The 19,725-nt window shown below is 37.0% G+C and overlaps 1 protein-coding gene, 1 long non-coding RNA gene and 1 pseudogene across 3 annotated transcripts in view; 1 reads left to right on the top strand and 2 right to left on the bottom strand.

Moving 5' to 3' along the window:
* Positions 1 to 998: 998 nt before the first annotated feature.
* LOC149035305 (uncharacterized) overlaps positions 999 to 19,725 on the top strand; it is a 40,730-nt gene continuing 22,003 nt past the window's right edge. Inside the window, exon 1 of one of the 2 annotated variants that reach the window (XR_016182539.1) lies at positions 999 to 1,066. This is a non-coding gene — a long non-coding RNA (uncharacterized LOC149035305). Of the gene's footprint in view, positions 1,067 to 2,672; positions 2,965 to 19,725 lie in introns of those variants that run through there. The other variant, XR_016182538.1, reaches the window with a different exon arrangement.
* On the bottom strand, positions 2,140 to 5,239 carry LOC149035309 (uncharacterized). Its single transcript, XM_089192303.1, has one exon. The coding sequence runs from the start codon at positions 3,134 to 3,136 to the stop codon at positions 2,150 to 2,152; it is 987 nt and encodes a 328-aa protein (XP_089048429.1). The 5' UTR covers positions 3,137 to 5,239; the 3' UTR covers positions 2,140 to 2,149.
* On the bottom strand, positions 13,658 to 14,219 carry LOC149035308 (uncharacterized; annotated as a pseudogene).

The following is a 19,725-nucleotide window of genomic DNA, read 5'->3' as shown; positions in this document are numbered from 1 at the left end:
ATTAAACCACTAAATGATCTACTAAACTATTCTCTGGATGCCTGCCAAGCTTCCAAAATGGCAAAAGTAAGCTTTCACGCTGATAAAACTTACTACATTACTTAAAGAAACATAATATGAAGTTATATCAACCTTTTAAAAATAATTCGAAGACGTTTGCGAATCGACTTGGATGCGTTTGCGAAGTGACAAAGGACGTTTGCGAAGTGACAGTTTGCGAAGTGACACGTTTGCGAAGTGACCGGTATTCCCCTGAACAGCCATACATAGCCACATTAGGCCCTTCGCAGTCGTGGACTGTCACATACATCTCCACATAGTTACATTTGACACAATACATTACTAAACAGCCTCACACGGTGACGGCCATAGATAGCCCTCTATGACCCTACACAGTTGTGTATACCCCGACACAACCCTACATAGCCTTAAGGCTAGTTTTCATGTAACGGGAAGACCCTAGATGGTCGTACATTTCGCAGTTTCCGACATTCCCAGAGTTTTCTGACTGATAATATTATTAACTTGACTGTCTGTGTCTCTGAGACGGTCGGTGACAAATCGGGAAAATCAAGAGCGTTTCTATTTCCCCGACGCGTCTTAGATTTCTGCGATGATCGGCGATCATTGAAGATATATAAAAATCCTATTTTTACTGGGATATTAGCAATAGTTTTAGCTCGCCATCAATCTTGTCATTGCTCCGCTCCAGTACCCCCGAGTCATAAATGAAATGGCGTTAGTAATCCATCATATTAAGGCAAGCTTCTGGCGATCTCTCTATGTATGTTCATCTATTGGCAAATTCTTGTACGGATAGGAAACAGTGAAATCCCCTATCTTCTGGGATTTCTTCTGACATGTTACAACCTGCCCTTACAAAGAACTGGGTTTGCGGGCCCATACAGAGCCTTCGTTACACGGCCTCGACATAGCGCATGGGAAGCGCAAGGATGCGCACGCAGGGTGGTCACGCCATCATCATGTGACACAGTACTGTTGGTACTTCACTAAAGCTCAAACTTTGTGGAGGCCGGATGAATCGTCGGATCCGCGCGAAAATGTTGTGAGTATAATGCTTTGTTTTCATAAATCGTGAAGAGTAGGAAGAAAGTGAACGTTCCAGAAATATTTCAAAGAAATGTAGCCTAACTGCTGTGAACCACGCGTCCTCAAACTTCGTAGGAACTGATCTACTCTTGATCCGTTTGTGTTGACGCCATTTTTGTTTGCCGTTTGACTTTGCGACCTTTTCTAGTTTATTACACCCACTTTATTCTGTGTTTACGTTTCTCTAGTATGTTGAAAGTTATTGTTTCTTCTTTGGTGGATCAAATGTGAGCCAAACTTTACTTACTCGACTTAAACTGACTGACCTGCGATGTCGTTTCTTTTCTGGTAGTGGTTCATGAGATTTATTTCAAATGAATCGAAAAACATTTTTCAGGCGTTTTAAACCTTCTCTCGATTTTATCCGCTACAAAGTTGTAATTTTTTGATACAATAACGTTACGTTAACTTGTTTTCGAGCTCCCAGAGTACGTAATTACTAGGTATACCTATCGATAGAGTGCCAACGAGTGATCAATTTGTGGTTTGATAAGGGGGTTTATGCTGAGGCATAGTTTTTTTCAATTGATAAAAGGGTTTTTGATAAGAATAACATGGAAACCGTACTAAGGTTTTAAGGGCTTGGTAATATTAACCAAGTCATTTAATAACTTGAACATGTGAAAGGATGTGAATAGTTCTTGTTATTAATGTAACATTATAAACAATAACATAACAAAGAATACGAATTGTGTTGTATTGTATAACTGTTGCTTTGAAAGAGCATAAAAAAACAACACTGAATTTTTCAGTTACAATATGTTGATTGAAGCATATAGAAGGGGTTTTGGTTAGTACAGTGTTTGTGAACAGAAACATACATGCAATAGTCTTTGCGAACTTAGTAACCTTAAAAAAAGCATATGAACTTGAACGTGAAAACCAATGTGAATGGTTTTCTGCTATTAATGTAACATCTTGAACATCAATAGCATGGTAAGAAATAAGATTAACTTGTTTTGTATGTATGCTATCAAATAGCAGGTAACGTAACATTGAATCAGAACATGGTAATGAAAATTTGTTGAAGTCTCGATACTTAAGTGTTGTAAATAAATATTTTAGTTGGTGGTCTGGCTTTGTTAATTCTGTACTGTAGGACAGTTTTACTTGACAGTGAAGATGATGATATTTCAGTGATCACTTTTCTGTTGACATTATATTTGAATTCTATGTCTTGAAGATCCATAAGTAGTTCTTCAATTGTGTCCAAGTCACTAAGTAATGAGATTGTCGGGTGGGTGGTGAAGAGGGACTCCAAGACATCTGTAAATGCTGTTAACCAAATGTCTTTTTCATCCAAATGTACAAGTAGTTGAACAGATGCATTGCGTTTGCATTGCATCTTTCTTTGTCGGACTCCACAGTTTTTACATTTGAGTGTGTTCTGTTGGGAGATTTCATTAATTTTACGTTTGTATGCTTGGCAGTTGATGAAAATGCTTAGTTTGTTGATCATTTTGAAGCTCTCTACTTTTGCTTCTTTCTCTGGACTTTCAAGTAATGCAGGGCCATTGATAGGTTTCAGCTGTTGATTGGCTTGTTTAAATGTTGTTGTAGGGGTTGTTCCCAGATGAGTGATCCCTTGGAAGTGCTTTACAGTAAGGTTTTCAAACTCATATGTGGTGCCAGTTTTGATGTTCTTGAAAAGTAGATCCCATATATGAAGAGTAGCAGTTCCAGTTTCATCCTTCAGGACACAGTCTTCCTTTACAGTTGTCATTTCACTTGAGGATTTCAACTGAACAGGTTTAGGGTTTTCATTTCCCAGTGAAATGGAAGCAGTGACATTTACTTTCGGATTGACTTGGAGTGTGGGGAGCTCCTCAAGCGTAATCTTCGTGGCAGGCTGAGGTGAGGGTTCAGTCTTTTGGGATTTGTTGATGGGTTTGTAATCAAAATCAATATCAAAGGTTGGTGTTACCCTTACTGTTGATTGCTGGTTGAATATGATGTCATTATTGCTGTTTTGCTTTGTGTTTTTGAGGGTTACAGCTGTTTTTGATGCTTCATGTTCTTGTAGCATGGAGTAGTTTGCAATATTAAATCCTACAACTTGTCTTAATTTTGATGGGCTGGTTTGTAAATCAAAATCATAACAATGATTTTGATTTCATGAGCGTTTTATAAGACTCAAATTCTGAATGTAGCCACGGTGATTATCTAAGAAAGAGGAAATAAAAACTGAAGTTAGGCATGAAATGTTGATCACAATAAGTTACTGCACCTTTTAATAACATGTGGACTGTAAAATTCATAACTCAACTAACAAATGTTTTTTTGGTACTGTCAATCATATGTTCTGCAGCTCTTTGCAGCTTGTGACTACTGTCAATTGGGCAGTAATCAAATCAAATCAAATCATTCAGCACAGTTCAGACAGCAGAAGTTGGGAGGAGCCACCAAAGATTTCAGTGACAGTAGTGAAATTGCGTTTGTCAGTAAGGTTTGAATTTTAGAAATGGCAATATATTTTTTGTGTAGATGTAATCTAGTATGGTGAGGCCATAACAAAAATTACAAGGGGTTGTTTCCTTTCAGCAGTTCTTGCTCATTCAATCTCCTTCCCCACCTGCTTTCCAAGTGAAGAAAACAGGAATATGGAGAACCACAAAAAACCAAACATTGTAAATTAAAGCTACAGGTACTTACCAGAGTTTGTATTTTCTTTTGAAACTACTATCAATCCATCTGAACAAACTCTGGCCAATGAAAGAGTATTCATCTATTATTAAATATTGAACATTTTCAAGGTTACTTTGCATTTGTTGCAAAGGTGTCCCTTTTAAATCACAATGTCTCTTTGAACCAATAGGTAATTTTAGCAGTGAATGTAGCGTTACTCCATTGACATTCAATGATACTTTTCCAGTGTAAGCTAAAACCTTACATTTTTCCTGAAGCAAATTTCTTAGGGAATCAATGAGATAGCTTTTCCCTGTTCCCGCTACACCCATAATAAGAAAGCGTAAGGGATTTTGTGGCAAAATGATTGGAAACTATTTGATAAGCTACTTGCTGCATTCTACTAAAAGTTGAAGTATCTATGATTCTTGTTTCACAGGAATTGTGAGCACTATTCTTGTTTTTCTCTCTGTTTATCCATGTAGGCATTGCATTTATCTCATCATTTGTGAAATACTGATACACTTGATGCCAATATGCATGTGGTACAGGTGTAGATTTCTCACAAGTATCAGTTGTTTGAATAGTCAACTCTGCCATGAGCATCCACTCTTCTCTTTCACTTTTGGTGTTGTAATCTTCTTCAAAAGAATCCTCATTCAAAGGTGTTATGCATATGTAGTTGTTTACATCTTGCATTTTGGTTTCCCAATCTTCTTTTGACTTTTGCCAATAACCAGTGCTACCAGTTATGTTTTTGACATAATGCATCAGCTTAGACATAAGTGAAGAATAGTTATTGGTAGTAAGCATTTTTTTGAATTGTTCAACAGTTAGGTGGGCTTCATTTGGATTTTGTTAAAGAAATATACTACCCTGACCAAGAAGTCTGTGTCTTTGGATCATGTTGAATGCCCAGTAAGCAAATTGTGGATGTCTTGCAAATCTGTACACCCATTCACCATTGATGTTTTCAGCAAACTTTATCAAATGCTTTACTTTTTCACCCAAGGTTGCATGTCGCTTTGTAGCAGTATTAGTTGGATTGCCTGTACCATCAGGGAAAAGAGTGGGAAAAGCGATTGTTGCTAGTAGTTGAATTTTGAACTCGTTTAAAGGTTTGCTTCCCCTCTTAGGCCATGCAGTTTTATGGTGTTGTAATAGTTCGTCTTTTATTAGCTGCTTTTGTGGCTTCAAAACAACAGGATTTAAAACAGTGCTGCATAACTCTGTTTCATGATTGAATGGTATTTCATCACTATCAAGTGGACCTCTATCTGGATCTATTTCACTGTCACTGATTTTAGTACAATGAACCTTTTGCAAGTCACTAGGAATTCCTTCAGTTGGAAGGGAAGACAAACAAGTATAATCAATTTTAATGTTTTTGTACACAGGATTGTGGTCAACTAACCACTACAGAGCCATAGAAACTTTTTGTCTTCGAACAATTAAATCTTTAGAAGTGTCATTCTTGCCTTCCGCTATTATTACTATTATAGGGAGTTCTTTGGGATATTTTGGTAGTGTGTCTGCAAGATATCCTGGATATCTTGGGGAAAATTGATGCAATGACCTTTATAGGCTCTTTATCCACCTGGCTTTGTGTAAACACTGATAGCTGGAAAAGCACGAGCAATTAACATCTCTTCTATTTGGGTTAGGCCTTGTAATTCTTTTGGAACTTGAGCTGGTATCATGCTGTTTTGAGCTGAGAACCTTTTAACCCTTTCACCACCAGTCGTTTTTTGCAGAAAACAGCCCTGAACACCAGATGTTTTTGGTACTGTTTGCCGAGATTACGTACATTACTTTAATTGCAATTTTCATGGAGAAGGAAGCATTTTTGCAAAAAAGAACCCCATATGATTTTATTTGTTATAAAATTCTCTTTCAGGTAATTCTATTTACATTTTTAAAGGATGAAAACTGACTGAACATGAACCTCTCAAAGTTGAGATAACCTACGATTTTGAAAAAAAAAACATATGGTCCTTCTTGAAATGTGTACAAACCCACCAAAATTTGTCCAACAATATTCTAAAATGAAAAAATGCTTTTCATAGGACAACCTTAGATGAAAAAAGCAATTTATCTTACAACAAAAGTCATATTTTTACACTAAAACTCACTCGACTTCATTTGCAAAAAAGTCATGTTGTCATTGTGCAACATCTTTTGAGTAAAAAAACTTTAAATTTACCCATTGATTTGTGAGTTTTTACTAGCACTTAGAAATAGTTTTTGTCTCTGTAACAAATGAATTCTGAAATAAAACCTGTTCTTCTATTGAGTTACTGATGTAGTGCCTCTCATTTATTGTCCCTAGCTAGCAAAGTTTTCTTTAGTATGGTAGTCATAGAAGCAATTTGATCCTCCTTCTCCAATGCACAGGTAAACATTGCACTGGCTGCACTTGAAAGTTGTCTTGTGTCTTGGAGAAGGGTTGTCAGGATTTGCTTTCTTTGAAGAGAAGTGCTTTCTTTCACAGACCACACAACGATGATTCTTGCCCTCCCCTTTGAAGGGAAAATGGATTCCAACATTACTGAGACGTTCAGGCACTGGTGTGTCTGCACTCCTCTTTCTTTTGTTAGAGGCAGTTGATTTGTGTTGCTGTGGGAAGTTGCCAACCAACTGCACACAAAGGTCTTCCTTGAAAGACAATAGATCCCTTTTCCTTCTTCCTCTTGGAGTTTCTGGGCGCTTGAACCCCTCAAGAATGTAAGCATTGTAAATGCTTAGAAGGACCATCTTCAGGAAAATGCGAAGGTACCACCTCTTCTGTTTCTTTGACTTATTGACTGCTGTCATTTGGTCTGAGAGATCGACTCCTCCCATAAAGTTATTGTAGGACTTGACAATTCCTGGCCTGTAAATCTTCTTGGTAACCCAGCGTCCTCGTTGCTTGACCCTTCTACACACCACGTCACTTTCATTTCTGACTTCTTCTGATTCAGCCCCAGAGTTGTCATCTTCGACCCAATCTGGTACCACTGGTGGGGAATGTATTGTAGTTAGAAAATAGACATCTTTTTTGTCTTTCCACCTCAAAGCTGTCATTCCTTGTTCCTTTGCAGTAAGCCATGCCACTTCTCCTCGTTTCCTGAGAACAGCTCTTTTCAATTGTTCATGCGGGTAGCCCTTGCGAGGTCTTGCTGTCCCAGCAGCAAGAATTCCCCTTGTCCTCAACAAAAGGAAAAGAATTGGGCTGGTGTAAAAATTGTCAACATAAAGGTGATGGTTTGTATTGTGCAAATCTGCAACCAAATCCATGACAATCTTACCGGTCTTTCCGATGTTACCAGCCTCTCTGTCGTCCTTCCCAGCATAGATAGAGAAATTCTTGCAATAGCCAGTCTTGGAATCACAGAGTTGAAAGAATTTCACTCCAAATTTGATTGGCTTATCTGGCATTCTCACCTTTATGGCTAACCTCCCTTTGAAAGGAACCATAGCTTCATCAATGGAGATTTCACGGGAGCAGTTAAAAATTTCCTTGAATTTCTGAACAATATCATGATAAATACCTCTCACTTTATATAAGGGGTCTTGCTTTTCTTCTTCTGTTTGTTCGTGGTCTGGGTCGCAGAAGAATATGTACGATTTTAACTGGAAGAAACGTTTTCGAGATCGCAAAATGTTTTTCACTCCTGGAATGTGAAATAGCCTTGCTTCTGCAGATGACAGGAAGTAGCGTTCGTCGCGTGGGACAACAATAATGTCATTCAAAATGATCAACATTGCAATAAATGCCTTTAACTCTTCGGATGTGACAGGTTGCCAATTTGGTACTTCTTTCTTCTGAGCATTCTTGTTTGTAAATTCCACAATTTTACCGATGATTTCCTCGGTGAAAAACAACGAGAAAAAGTCAAAAGCCTTACCAGTATCAGGTAAGTTTATTGTCGGACCAGGTGTTAACGTGAACGGTTGCATGTCTACATCGAAGCGCTGGTTCTCCCACTTCATGTTTTCGGGCAAATCGAAATTAAAACCAGCGAAATCCTCTTCCTCTTCATCGCTATCGAACAGCTCTTCAAGGACATCGTCATCTTGGAAAGAATATTCGCTTGAAGATGATAAATCTGATCCAGAATTGTCGCTCTCGTCACCCGAAGACATTTAAAAATGGCGAAGTTCGAATTTTTATCTCGTTGAACTTTCAAAACAAAATATCTCGAAAACTTTGTATGAAACCGCGTGGTGATAAAAACACGATTGCATTACTCAAACCCTCCCTAGGAAAATGGCAATATCTGGGCCCCCCAATTGCTAAAAAAAGCCTGGTTAGAGAGCGGTAATGTATGTAAATTTATTTGGCCGCTAAAGGGGCCACGAGTGTTGCAGTACCTTTTTGTCAGTGGCCTCTAAAGAGGCCACCGGTGGTGAAAGGGTTAATACTGTTCTTGTCTCTTACACATCATGAACAAACATAGGCTGCTTCTTTTTTGTTTTTTAATGACAATGGCCATACTTCATGGCAAACTCGGCAATGCCAGATTTTGAAAATCATGGACTCATGAAACCTCTTTATATTAATTGCTGCCCACTCCTGATGGTGAAGTTGTCCATATGTTTTAGCATCAAACAGTGAAAGATACTTATCTTGACTTACCACAGGACACTGTTTTGTTTTTTGTTTTTCAATGAACTGTGTTCTGCTTCACAAGTAGTTTGATTATTAACAATTTTCATTTTACTTCCAGAGTTGTTTTGGTCACTTTTCTTTCTTTTTCTATATTCCTTCACGTAATCTTTGTTCTTAATCCTTTTTCTTAGTTTGTCTGCTTCATTTGTAGGCATTTTTTTTAATGTTGTCCTTTTCCTATAATCCTTCACATACTGTTTGTTTTTGATCCTTTTTCTTAGTTTATCTTCTTCATTTGTAGTCAAGATTTTTTTAATGTTATTTTTTTTTCTATATTCCTTCATGTACACTTTGTTCTTGATCCTTTCTCTTAGTTTATCTGCTTCATTTGTAGTCAATTGTTTCTTAATGTTTTTTTTTTTTATATTCCTTCATGTATGCTTTGTTCTTGATCCTTTTCCTTAGTTTATCTGTTTCATTTGTAGTCAATTTTTTTTTATTATGCTGCCACCTGCACTCATTTTCATTAGTTCTCTAAAAAACACGTCAGGCACTTGAGATTGAGTTCCACCCTGCATGGTTTCATAGCATTTGTCAGTTGGGCTATTTGGCTGTAAATCAGTTTCAATTGTGGATGAAGACTTTTCAAACAGCAAAAATCGGGCAAAACTTCTTTTTTTCCTTTTCAATCTTGGTTTGCCTGGCTGCTTTTAGCCCTTAAATTCCTTCCTGCTGGTAAGCAGGCTGAAAATGTGGAGCAATGTTCGCATCATCATCACATCTGAATCTGCATACTTTTATTTGAAATTTGTTTTAGAGAGGTGGCATCGAAAAGCTGAGTTGGACCTAATCATCAGTACTTCTTCCTAACTTCATTGACTGATATGGGGGTCACATCAGCTTGGATAAAAGAAAAAATATATATTTAATAAATAATACAATCCATCAGTAAAAATTAATAAAAGCTATCTAAATCAAATTAACAATTTAAATAGCATGAACAGTAAAATAAACTAAAACCGCTCTCCTATTTCACTAAGGTGTTTATGTAGTAGGGTCTTAAATTTATAATTATCCTCTCTGTCAATGTTACTACTTACTTCACTTGGTGCAGCAGCTGCTCTCATTAAAATGGTGCCTGACACACTTTAGTGTCAGGGACTTGCATCTTATTCAATGAATACATACATATTCATGGTTGAGAAGAGGAGACCAATTTATTTAACAGGCCAAAGATATGTGCTCCAGAATTGGCAAGAATGTCATCAAACTTGTCCAAGTTGCAATGTGGGAGAAATATTGGCCTGCATTGTTTGTCCTTCATTGTAACAGCAACTGCAGCTTTGTTCATGATTTTACTGAGACCCTGGCGAAAAGTACCTTTACATCAACCTAAAAATGGAATTAAAACAGATTTATTGAAATATCTGTAATGGCCCCGACTTCTGTCCTAATATTTTGCACTTCATTTTATACGGTGTAGTCTGGAACAAGTGTAAGGGTTGAGCTCAGTTAAACATATTCTTATGCTGGAAGCTTTATTTCTATTGCATGGTCTACCTGAACTCTTTGATTTACCCTTGGCTGCCTGAAGTGTTAATATAAAGTGAATGTTTTATTAAGAGAAGCAAGCAAGCAAGCAGGCAATCCTTAACACCTTTTGTATGATATACATATACCATGCTCACTTGAACATGAGCAAAACTATTTGTTGTGTATTTTATTGAGTTTTGTTGGTTTTTTGGAGTTTTTTAACACCCTCATATCAAATTCATGTTCGAGAAGTGGCATACAACCTTTAGTGTCCAGAGGCTTTTTGGTGATGCGGTAAAAATCTAAATATAAGTGAAAGTGTGACAGTATATCTCCTAGAGCAACTGGTTTTCCTAGAAAGGGCTGGTATCTGCTGCAGAATAAAGCAAGACTTGTGAAGCACAAATAAATGCTGGATAACAACAGATTTGTAGAGGTGATGGTCTTTTGAGCAACTGATGTCTTAAATAGAGTATCTTGAGATGAATTTATCAGAATTACTGAAATAAAATTAAAACGTTAGTTATGAATGGGATATCAATTTTACTTCTAAAAAATTGTTGCTGATAATGATAATAATGGTAATGTTAATGAGAGTAATATTATTTGAAATGATTTCTATGATAATGAGAGTATTAAATATACATTTCACAAATTATAGATATGTTCAAATGCAAATGACAATTTGAAATAGGGAAAACATTAACCCTTGTCTTAACTCTACTGCTAACAATGTAAAGTGTTGACTTCCCAAATGCTGCAAACCTTTTGTTTTTTACTGAGACTTAAATATAACAAGGATCTCATTGCTGGAAACACTCAAGCTAATGCATTACTGTTATTTACTGGTTGTAGAGAACATGAAGCTCTTTGTTTATTGAGAGTCTCCCTTATCATCCATCTTTTCATAAGCAATCAATATTTTTTCTGTTGCTGCAGAAAGGGTGTCAGTAACTTTAACGATGGTTTGTTGCACATTTGGACATAAAGCTTTTGATTTCATGGATGATTTGAATCCACAATGGTTGAAAACTATATAAATTGTGCCAGACTGGTTGCCTTTGCCATTTCACATGATTCCTTTGTGAGTTATACTATGTTATGCACAAATTTCCTTTAGGTCTCTCTGGAAGAATAACAACAGCAAATTGAACATAAGTAGAAACAACAAAGAGAATTAAACAAGACTATCTATGGAAGCACATCATCACCAAAAAGAAAAACATTCTAACTGAAGCTGTTACTGGTCCTAAAGAATTCATCATATCTGTTGATGGTAAAGCCTGTAAATTGTGTGGAAGGTCTAGCATTTGTTGAATGATTAAGATGAAGCATTACCAAAGACCCCTATCAAAGTCTTTAGGAAGGCCTCTCTCTGCAGAGAGAGAGGATAACACTTGACAGAGACCTTTATTACATAACCTCCTTCCTCTTATTCAAATGAAAGGGTTAAGAGAACTTGAAGAAGTAGGAGTTTATTTGGATTTTCTTGGTCACAGTTCTTATTTTTTTAAGGGTTTTTTTTCTTTGAAAATAATCAATTAGGCCCTTATCAATTGTGCTTGTAAAAGTAGCATATTATGCTACTAGTTGTGCCCAATTTTTTTCCAAATTATGCTTAAAATAGTGCTTGTTTTTGAAAATTATGCTACTTTCTCGTAATGTATTCTTAAAAGTAAAAAACACAAAACTAGTCCAAAAACCAAAATTTCATATTTATTGTTAATAAAACATCTTATATTCTTTATCTTGAGTAACACACTTGCTCTGATAAAACACAACTAACTATTGCACTTCATTCCAAATGAGAAGTGGTGACCTACTGTATCAAAATGTATGATGTTTGTATCACACTTAATGTGTTCTGATATAGCTTAGCACTTCTTATATTGCGGCATCATACTTGCTTGTAAGTAATCTGACAGTGCACACTTGCTGGTTATTGAATGAGGCTGAGAGCTGAGCTAAAAAAGCTCTCTGAAGCAGCAGGAGGTGGCTGAACCAGGAGCACCTTCTTGGCAGCAGAGGACCAATAAGGAAGTCACTCTGAGGGGAGCTTCCACCACCACTTTCTCTTCCTGGCATTAAATGATGTGTCTTGGGCAGCAGGGGTACCTCTCTAATCAAGCCATTGATGGTTGCATCACTGTTGAGAAACAGGAAGATCCTGAGGGCCTCTGCTGTAGTGTGGGTAGGTCTCAACCACTGGAAAGTGACTGGGCATGTGACTTTTTAATTTTTTAAACTTTAAAAGTTGTTAACATAACTTACCAGAATTCTCACCACTGACTTATGTGTTGTTCTTCTTCTTTACTGTTGACGTGAAGTATCCGAAGAGTGTTTTCTCTCGTTTCGACATTTTAATTATCTTACTTTCAATGTTGGTAGCAACTTTATAATTTGCATATGTAGTGATCAAACAAGTCATGACTCTGCCAATGTTCCCTTCCATAAATGAAAAATATTCCAATTATGCTGGCAGTGCTACTTTTAGAAAAAGCGCAAAAATCATGCTTGTTTTTCCAAATTATGCTGAAACTTATGCTAGCACAATTGATGAGGGCCCAAACTTGTATGAGAAATGGAGTGGTGTCAATAATGTTAAACATGTTTATAAATTATGTCTGTGAGATATAATTATTATATAAAGTCCTCATAAATTTCATACTCATGAAAAAGTCTTCTAGGCTGACAAAGAAAGTAAAAAGAGAATCATATTGATACTGGCCTCTTAAACTTAACAGTTTAAGTGCAACATGCCATTTAGAAGTCATGTTCTTGTGATTTTCTTTTATCTGGATGTACTGTTTCTGTCTTCCTGCTATTTTCCCATTCTTCCCTGTTTTAGTTTTTGTTTACTATTCATTTCTGTACCTAAACAAATATTAATGGTAATTTGTAAGAACTTGTCTGCCTTGACTAGCTCTAAGCTATCTGCTGCCCAGTCCATCCAAACTTTTGTAACTTAATTTTGTAAATTAAAAATTGAATTGAATCTGGGCATTTTAAGCTTAGCACAGGTGGATTATTTATGTACTTCAAATTGTAAAAGAAATTGAAGTATTCTTAATCCCCTGATAAACATTTTACCGATTTTTAACTTCTTACAAAAGCAACTTAATGATCAGGTTTTTCTGGTGTTACTAATATTAATGATTTTGTTGATTTCCAATATACAGTTATCCTCTTTGATAAACACAGTGAACATTGAAATATTTAGTGTTAATTACAAAAATATTTGGGTTAACTAGAATATTGAGTTTATTTTTAGACTTTTATAATAGATTTAAGTAACGAGCTCATTAAAGCATGCTGAGATATAAGTCAACTGTTTAAGTGTTTACATACAAGCAATAAAATCTTTTCTCTATTTTAAATTAGTCTTGTTCACTTTGAATACTTAAATTAATGCTTCTAGCGATGGTGTTGATAATCTGACAATTCATTCAGCAAATAAAGCCGGTTTGATTCTCTGTATATTCTAATTTGTTACTGATCTATCCTTTTTTAATTGAGAAATTTCCAGTTGATCAATCTGGTCAATGTTTCAGTTGTTTTAACTCAGCTCTACTCTTAATCTGAAAAAAAGAATCATGAAAGCAGGTGCTTAATTAAGCTGAGTAGACTTTTCCAGTAACAAGACTGTTTGATTAGGTGCATCAAATTGCTTATGCGGATTTTTCAGCCATTGTCATCAGGACTTGTCTTTGACAGACAGCAGCAGCAAAATCTGTTAGCGCTGTCATTTATCCTCCTGGGAATGTCTGATTTATGTCTGATATTCTTTTTCTCTTGTCTTTAAGATACACTGAAAGGGTACATCTCCCTAAGCCACCAAAGAGAGACAAACTCATGATGGAACACTGTCCACCATCTTGTGCTCTTCCTCTCATTGCAAGTGTTCTCAGCATATTTGGCCAATTTCACGTGCTTGGCCTCCTGGCCCTGCATGGAATCAAGGCCAAGTGCAAAGCCAAACTTACAAACATACAACAGTTTAGTGTGGGGGGGATAGAGTCTACACTGTGGGATTTACTCCACTTAACAGAAAAGAGTGGGCTGTGAGTGCCAAGGCATGTAGTTTCACCATGAACTCTTGAGAAAGATTACTTATCTTGAAGATTTTCTGGATAAGATTGGCAAAATTCCATGAGAATCTCTTTGATTCAATCCCAGTGAACCTGTAAGAGAACTAAATTTTTTCCTTTTTTCACTGAACCACTTGAGGAACTGTTGTAAAGTCTTCCACACTTCACAGTTTCACACACGCACACATCACAGAAATGACTAAGGGTGATGTAATTAGGAGATCTAAGACAACTGTTGATGCCTGAAGTTGGAACTGACTGGTAAATTGCATAACCACAGTCAAAACAGCTAGAAACCACTGCTGCTAAGCATTGTTTGTGTTGTGGAGTGGTTGTGCCTTAACACAATCAACTATTTTCCAGGTGGGGTTCAAACTCCTGCCTTGACTTTTCTTTGCAATAGATTTAGGGACCTCACCTCTTTGTTTACCATCAGGATCTCTTGAATCTTACTTTAAAGCCTTCAACCTACTTTGCAGTTTCTATTCCCTACTGGTAGTTCCATGGATGCTAGGTTGCCTCAGATCCACGAGAGAAGTAGACAGCACAGTTGTTTAGTTCCCCTGACATACAAGACACCCATTTCATATCAGCTGGGATGAGTTTAAATTCAACTTAGTGGCCTCAGGCAGTTGTTAATTTCTTTTCCTCCATTTCTTCCATTTTTTTTGTTCAAATGTTGGATTACTTTTTCATCAGCTGGGTATCTTCAGCACAATTTGCACCCATTGTAATCGCAAATCCACAATTTATTCACAAACTCAACAATCGAGATCAGGTCAGGCCCTGACAAAACTCATCAGTGCTTTGTAAGGCAGTATTTTTGGGATTTCACACCAAGCAATGGACTTTGTTTTTACTTTTTCCCTTCTCCTTCCAGTTTCTTTTGCCACACCAGAGCTATTCCTGATGTTTGTGTACTTCCTTTTGCATATGAGGCCCCCTTCGTATAGCACATGCATACTTCTAACCTGATTTTCCTTTTTTTTTTGTTTTTTGTTTTTTTTTGTACTCTTTGATTTTAGCTTTGACAATGTTTGGAATTATCGCATGCATACATGGATTTGAATTCTTAATGTAGTTAGTCATCACAGTCCTTACATGTCATTTTCTCCTTTATCCCTGATCCATTTACATGGATTGGCCCTAGGGCGGCCATTGTTTTCTTCCTTCATGAAAAAACTGCTTTCTGGAAAGATTTAGCTTTTCACTGCATGTTGCACTGATTTCACTGCTAACAATGGGCCCTCCGTCTTCCTTTTTCTTTTTGGCCCCCACATAGGGATTCTCTCGGTTTTCAGTTTCAGCAATATCTATATTATCAGCATAAATGATAACAATTAAAAAAATAAAGCAACAATAAATAATATGAAACAAAACTCATATGAATAGGAAATATAGACATCTGTGGTTCCTGTTTGACTGCCTGGAGATTGACAGTTAGTAGATTAGCCAGCTCCAGAAACTGGCTCTTTACAATTTTACTGACCACTTTTGTGTTACCTGAACACATAATAAAAGCCTCCTCTGACTGTGGAGGCGAAACAGAGTTAACCAGGCTTGGTACATGACTGATGACACTAAAGGAAGACTATGATCACTGCAAACCTATTGTGCCTAAAATTCACAAAACCATTGAAAATCTGTGATCATGGAGAGGGAGGTTTTGCATAAAGAATGATGGTTGAAAGTTTTTTGCTTCAACTGTTTGCTATGAACTGTGAAATGTGTATTAAACACCCTACTGATATTCCTCTTTGAGTGCACATGAATTGTTTGGCAACAGCTGGGTAGCCATGACCATATTCCTTTAGATATCCAAATGCCTTACAGGCATTTGGATATCAGCCAACAGCCATCATGACCAAGTCAAACCACTCACCAATAAGGTGAGATTTAGGACACTGGCCTAAGATCTCTCGTTCTTGAGGGCACTGTGTGGTCATTAGATTTACTCCATGTTTTTTGGCATCTTGTTGCCATCCTGCGAAATCTTACTTATGGTAAAAATATTTAGAGATTCGTTATTGAATGACAGTTCTTCCTGTTGCCTACTGCCATTTCATAATCTTAAAACATTGAGCCAGAACATATGCTCAAAAGGTTTTCTTTATTTTATGTAAACAACTATCTCATAATTAAACAAATATGATTAAATATGATTTAGAGTATGATTACTTGCTATTTGGCAATTTAAGATATCTTCATTCCAAGTGAATAATCTGTTGTTTGCTGAAACAAATGCCAGAATGCACAATTAATATATATTGCATGCATGATTAAGTTTTGGGTTAGATAGAAACCTATTAGTAAAACCTTTAAAAAGGTGTAACTTTTGCCTTATGAAAAAGGCAGCTCTTCCCAACTCTCTTTCATGCCCTATTGCAATATCAGAATGAAGCTCTGGTGGGAAAATTTTAATCCAGTCTAGCAGATGGCTGGATCCTGGAGGATGCTACATGCATGCGCTTATCAGATTTAATTTCTTTTCCATACCTTTTCTTCTCTGGGCAGTAATTGCACTTGTGCATAATGTCATTAGTTCTGGGTGCAGTAGTTGCACTAGTGGCATGTCTAAATTGTTCCATCTTTCCGTCTTTGGTTCACCTCAGGCATCTTGTTGGTCCTCTAACTGTATTCAAAATTTCTTACTCGCTCTTTCTGTTGTTGAAAGCTTTCCACCATTAATTGTGTCATTGTATGGACCTGTAAATGGTTGTTTTGAAATATTAAAGTTGAGCCAAAAGATCAGGAGAAACAAGTTGTGTTGGCTCAAATTTAATTCATGTCAGGGGATTGCTAGATCTGGCAAGGCTCTCTGCGATAGTCAGATTTACTCTTTGTTTGAATCTTGTGGATCTACTTCTGAAATCCAGCCTGTGTTCAAAATATATCAAGATTTCTTAATTGGTGACCTTTTGGTTGCTTAATGCTCTTCCTCACTGATTCTGTAAAATTTGTGTGGCCTGTAAATTGCCATTTTCTAATCCTAAAACATTGACCCCAATTATATGTTCAAAAGGTTAGCTTGATTTGCTTTAAACAAAAAATTTAATAAACAAGTTAGTATGCTTGAAGGTGAACCTGCTCAAAAGAAAAGAAATTTGAATCTAGGTACATAGGAGAGGGAAAAGAGCCCAACAAAAGGAGTGCTCTAGTGTGTTCTGAAACAAATACCAGAATGCACAATAAATAGGCACTGCTTGCATAATGGTGTTTGGGTTAGATGGAGGCTCTATGGTGTTTCTGTTACTTGGTATAATATCTGCAAAATAAGCAGTACTTCCAAATTTTCTTCCATGGCCCACCACAAGATCAAAAGGAGTAAGCTCTGGTAGAAGAAACTTGATGAAAAGAGGCAAACAAATTTATTTAAGTAATATTACTTTTTTTTAATCATCTTGTTTGTGAATAATCTATTGCTCACTAAAACCAAACTGAACCAGAATATATATCATTAACATCTACCACATGCACAAAGGTCATAGTGTTTTACAGAAATCTATCTCTGTATCCAATCACAATGAACAAATTTTTGAATGAAATAAGCAGTTCTTCCAACTTTCTACCTTGACCAACCACAAAGTCAGAAGAGGAAGCTCTTGTGGCAAAACGTTTATCCGTCCCAAGGGATTGCTGAATCCTAGAGGGCACTATACAGTATTAAGATTCAATACTACCACATGAGAGGGAGAAAAGAGCCCAACAAAAACAATAATTTTGTTGATACAGGAAGAAAAATTTGAAGATGTCTTTGCTGAAAAAAATACCAGAATGTACAATTAAAATACTTGGCATGCATAATTGAGTTTTTGGTTAGATGGAAACCTTGTTGTTCTGTCCTCTGAGAAGTTGTAACATTGCAAGCGAAATAAGCAGCACTACCCAATTTTCTTCCATGACCAACCACAAGATCACAAGAGTAAGCTCTACTGCAGGGTTCTTGTCAATTTTTTTTATAGGAGGTAACAAAGTTTTAATAGCAGGTAACTTTGTTACCTGCACACATGCTGGGTGTGTGGGAGCTGTGTAGGTACCCTTTGGGGTACAGGGGCAGCACCCTGGTGGGGGGCCAGGGGGCAAAGTCCCCAGGGGCTCCTGAATTTTTAGCAAATTGAAGGATGTTTGGGCAGCTCTCAGTGCACCCTTTCCAGCAGATTGTGGATACTGTTGTCAGCTTACAAAATGTTATGAGTTTCTTTCATTCGTGTGATGCTTACACATTTAACCTCATTAAGGTTTGGGACAGCATTTCTGTATGTGCAGTTCTTTCCATTGGTCACTGCTTGCCTGATCTCTTGTTTCCAATTCAATATCATTGATTTGGTTTTCATCTACTTCTAGTGAAGTTATAAATGTTCTCTCTTCCCCGGGAACAGTGTCTGGGTAGGCTCTAGGTATAGAGTCTTTCAGTGGAAAACGTGGGTAGCTATTTATGTCTATATTGAATCAGGAAGTCTGGGAACACAATTGATATTGATGTTCACCCAAGAGTTGGCCTCGGTATACGACAACTGATAGCTGTTTGTAGAGCCCACAGGACTGCTACCAAACATTGTTTGAACCGTTTCACAGACTGGATTTGAGAGAAGAGTAGCAATTCCCATTTTGGGATTAATTGAAGTTATAGCTGTTGTAAATTTTTCTTCCTCTTCAATGTTGCGTTGGGTTATTTTACAGGCCTCATATAGCTGGCATCTAATGCCTTTGGCAGACTTATCATCAGGCTTAACTTTTGTCACTATGACATCCCTAACAGGTTGTGAATGGATTGAATCACCCCGACCTCTCCTGTGCCAACTTTGTAACTTTGAGGTGCATGCTAAAGATGAACTTTCATCACATTCATCCTGGAGGTCTTCAGTTTTTTTGCTTTGAAACAATGAGTATTTGCAAATTTTTAACATGAGGGCTAATGTGTGATTACAATAACCCACTTTACCTGCAGCACAAGTGTACAAGTGGCATCTATCACTTGGCCAGATATGATGCAAAGGGCTACCTGTACAGCACGAGGTGCTTCATGTTTCTTGGAGCTGTGATAGCATTTGCATTTAAAATAGAAGTAATCTTGATCATCAGCTGCTTCAATTTCCTTTAAATATTCATCTTGGAGAAATGTTTTTGCACGTTTAAGGCTTGTTGGAACAGAATGGTGTTCAGCATTTCCAATTCTTTTACCAGAATTTTCTACATGCTTTTTCATTTCAGCCTTTGTGAACAGTGGCAATTTCTCTAGAGCTTTCCCGCAGCTAGTAGTTGGGTATTTTACTCGGGGAGCCGCGTCATTCTGAGATGAAGGACCAGGAAGCAAAATAGCATATTCTCTAGCCTTGTGTTTTGTATAAATTTGGTTTGGACCTAGGTCAACTATAAATTTGTCCCTGCTACTTGCAAAGTACTCCACGACTCTAAAAAAACAGAACAAAACACATCCTTGTGATCTATACTTAAAATCTATTTGAGTAATAGCTTGTGATAGTCGTGTATTAAATAAGACGAAACCTGTGCAGCATTGCATGCAGCTGGAACTTACAAACCATCTGAAAACATGAAATTATAATGTTCACATTATCAACCGCTTTACACATACTGCTTAACAAGCGTCCCTTTCACATTTAACCCTTTGCAAGAGTCACCTCTGCATTGCAGCCAAAATGAAAGATCAGCTTTTTTCAATTCAGTGGGTTTCCTTCCCTTAAGACTTGCTCCGGGAATATCATTTTCCGTGAGTATAACTATAATGGTAAACGTGTCCATACGAGGCGTCGCCATTGC

The sequence above is a fragment of the Pocillopora damicornis genome, chromosome 13, assembly GCF_964200805.1.
Source record: "Pocillopora damicornis chromosome 13, jaPocDami1.2, whole genome shotgun sequence".
NCBI classification, from domain to species: domain Eukaryota; kingdom Metazoa; phylum Cnidaria; class Anthozoa; order Scleractinia; family Pocilloporidae; genus Pocillopora; species Pocillopora damicornis.
Note: the sequence above shows the minus strand (reverse complement) of the source record. Positions and strands in the feature narration are given on the sequence as shown.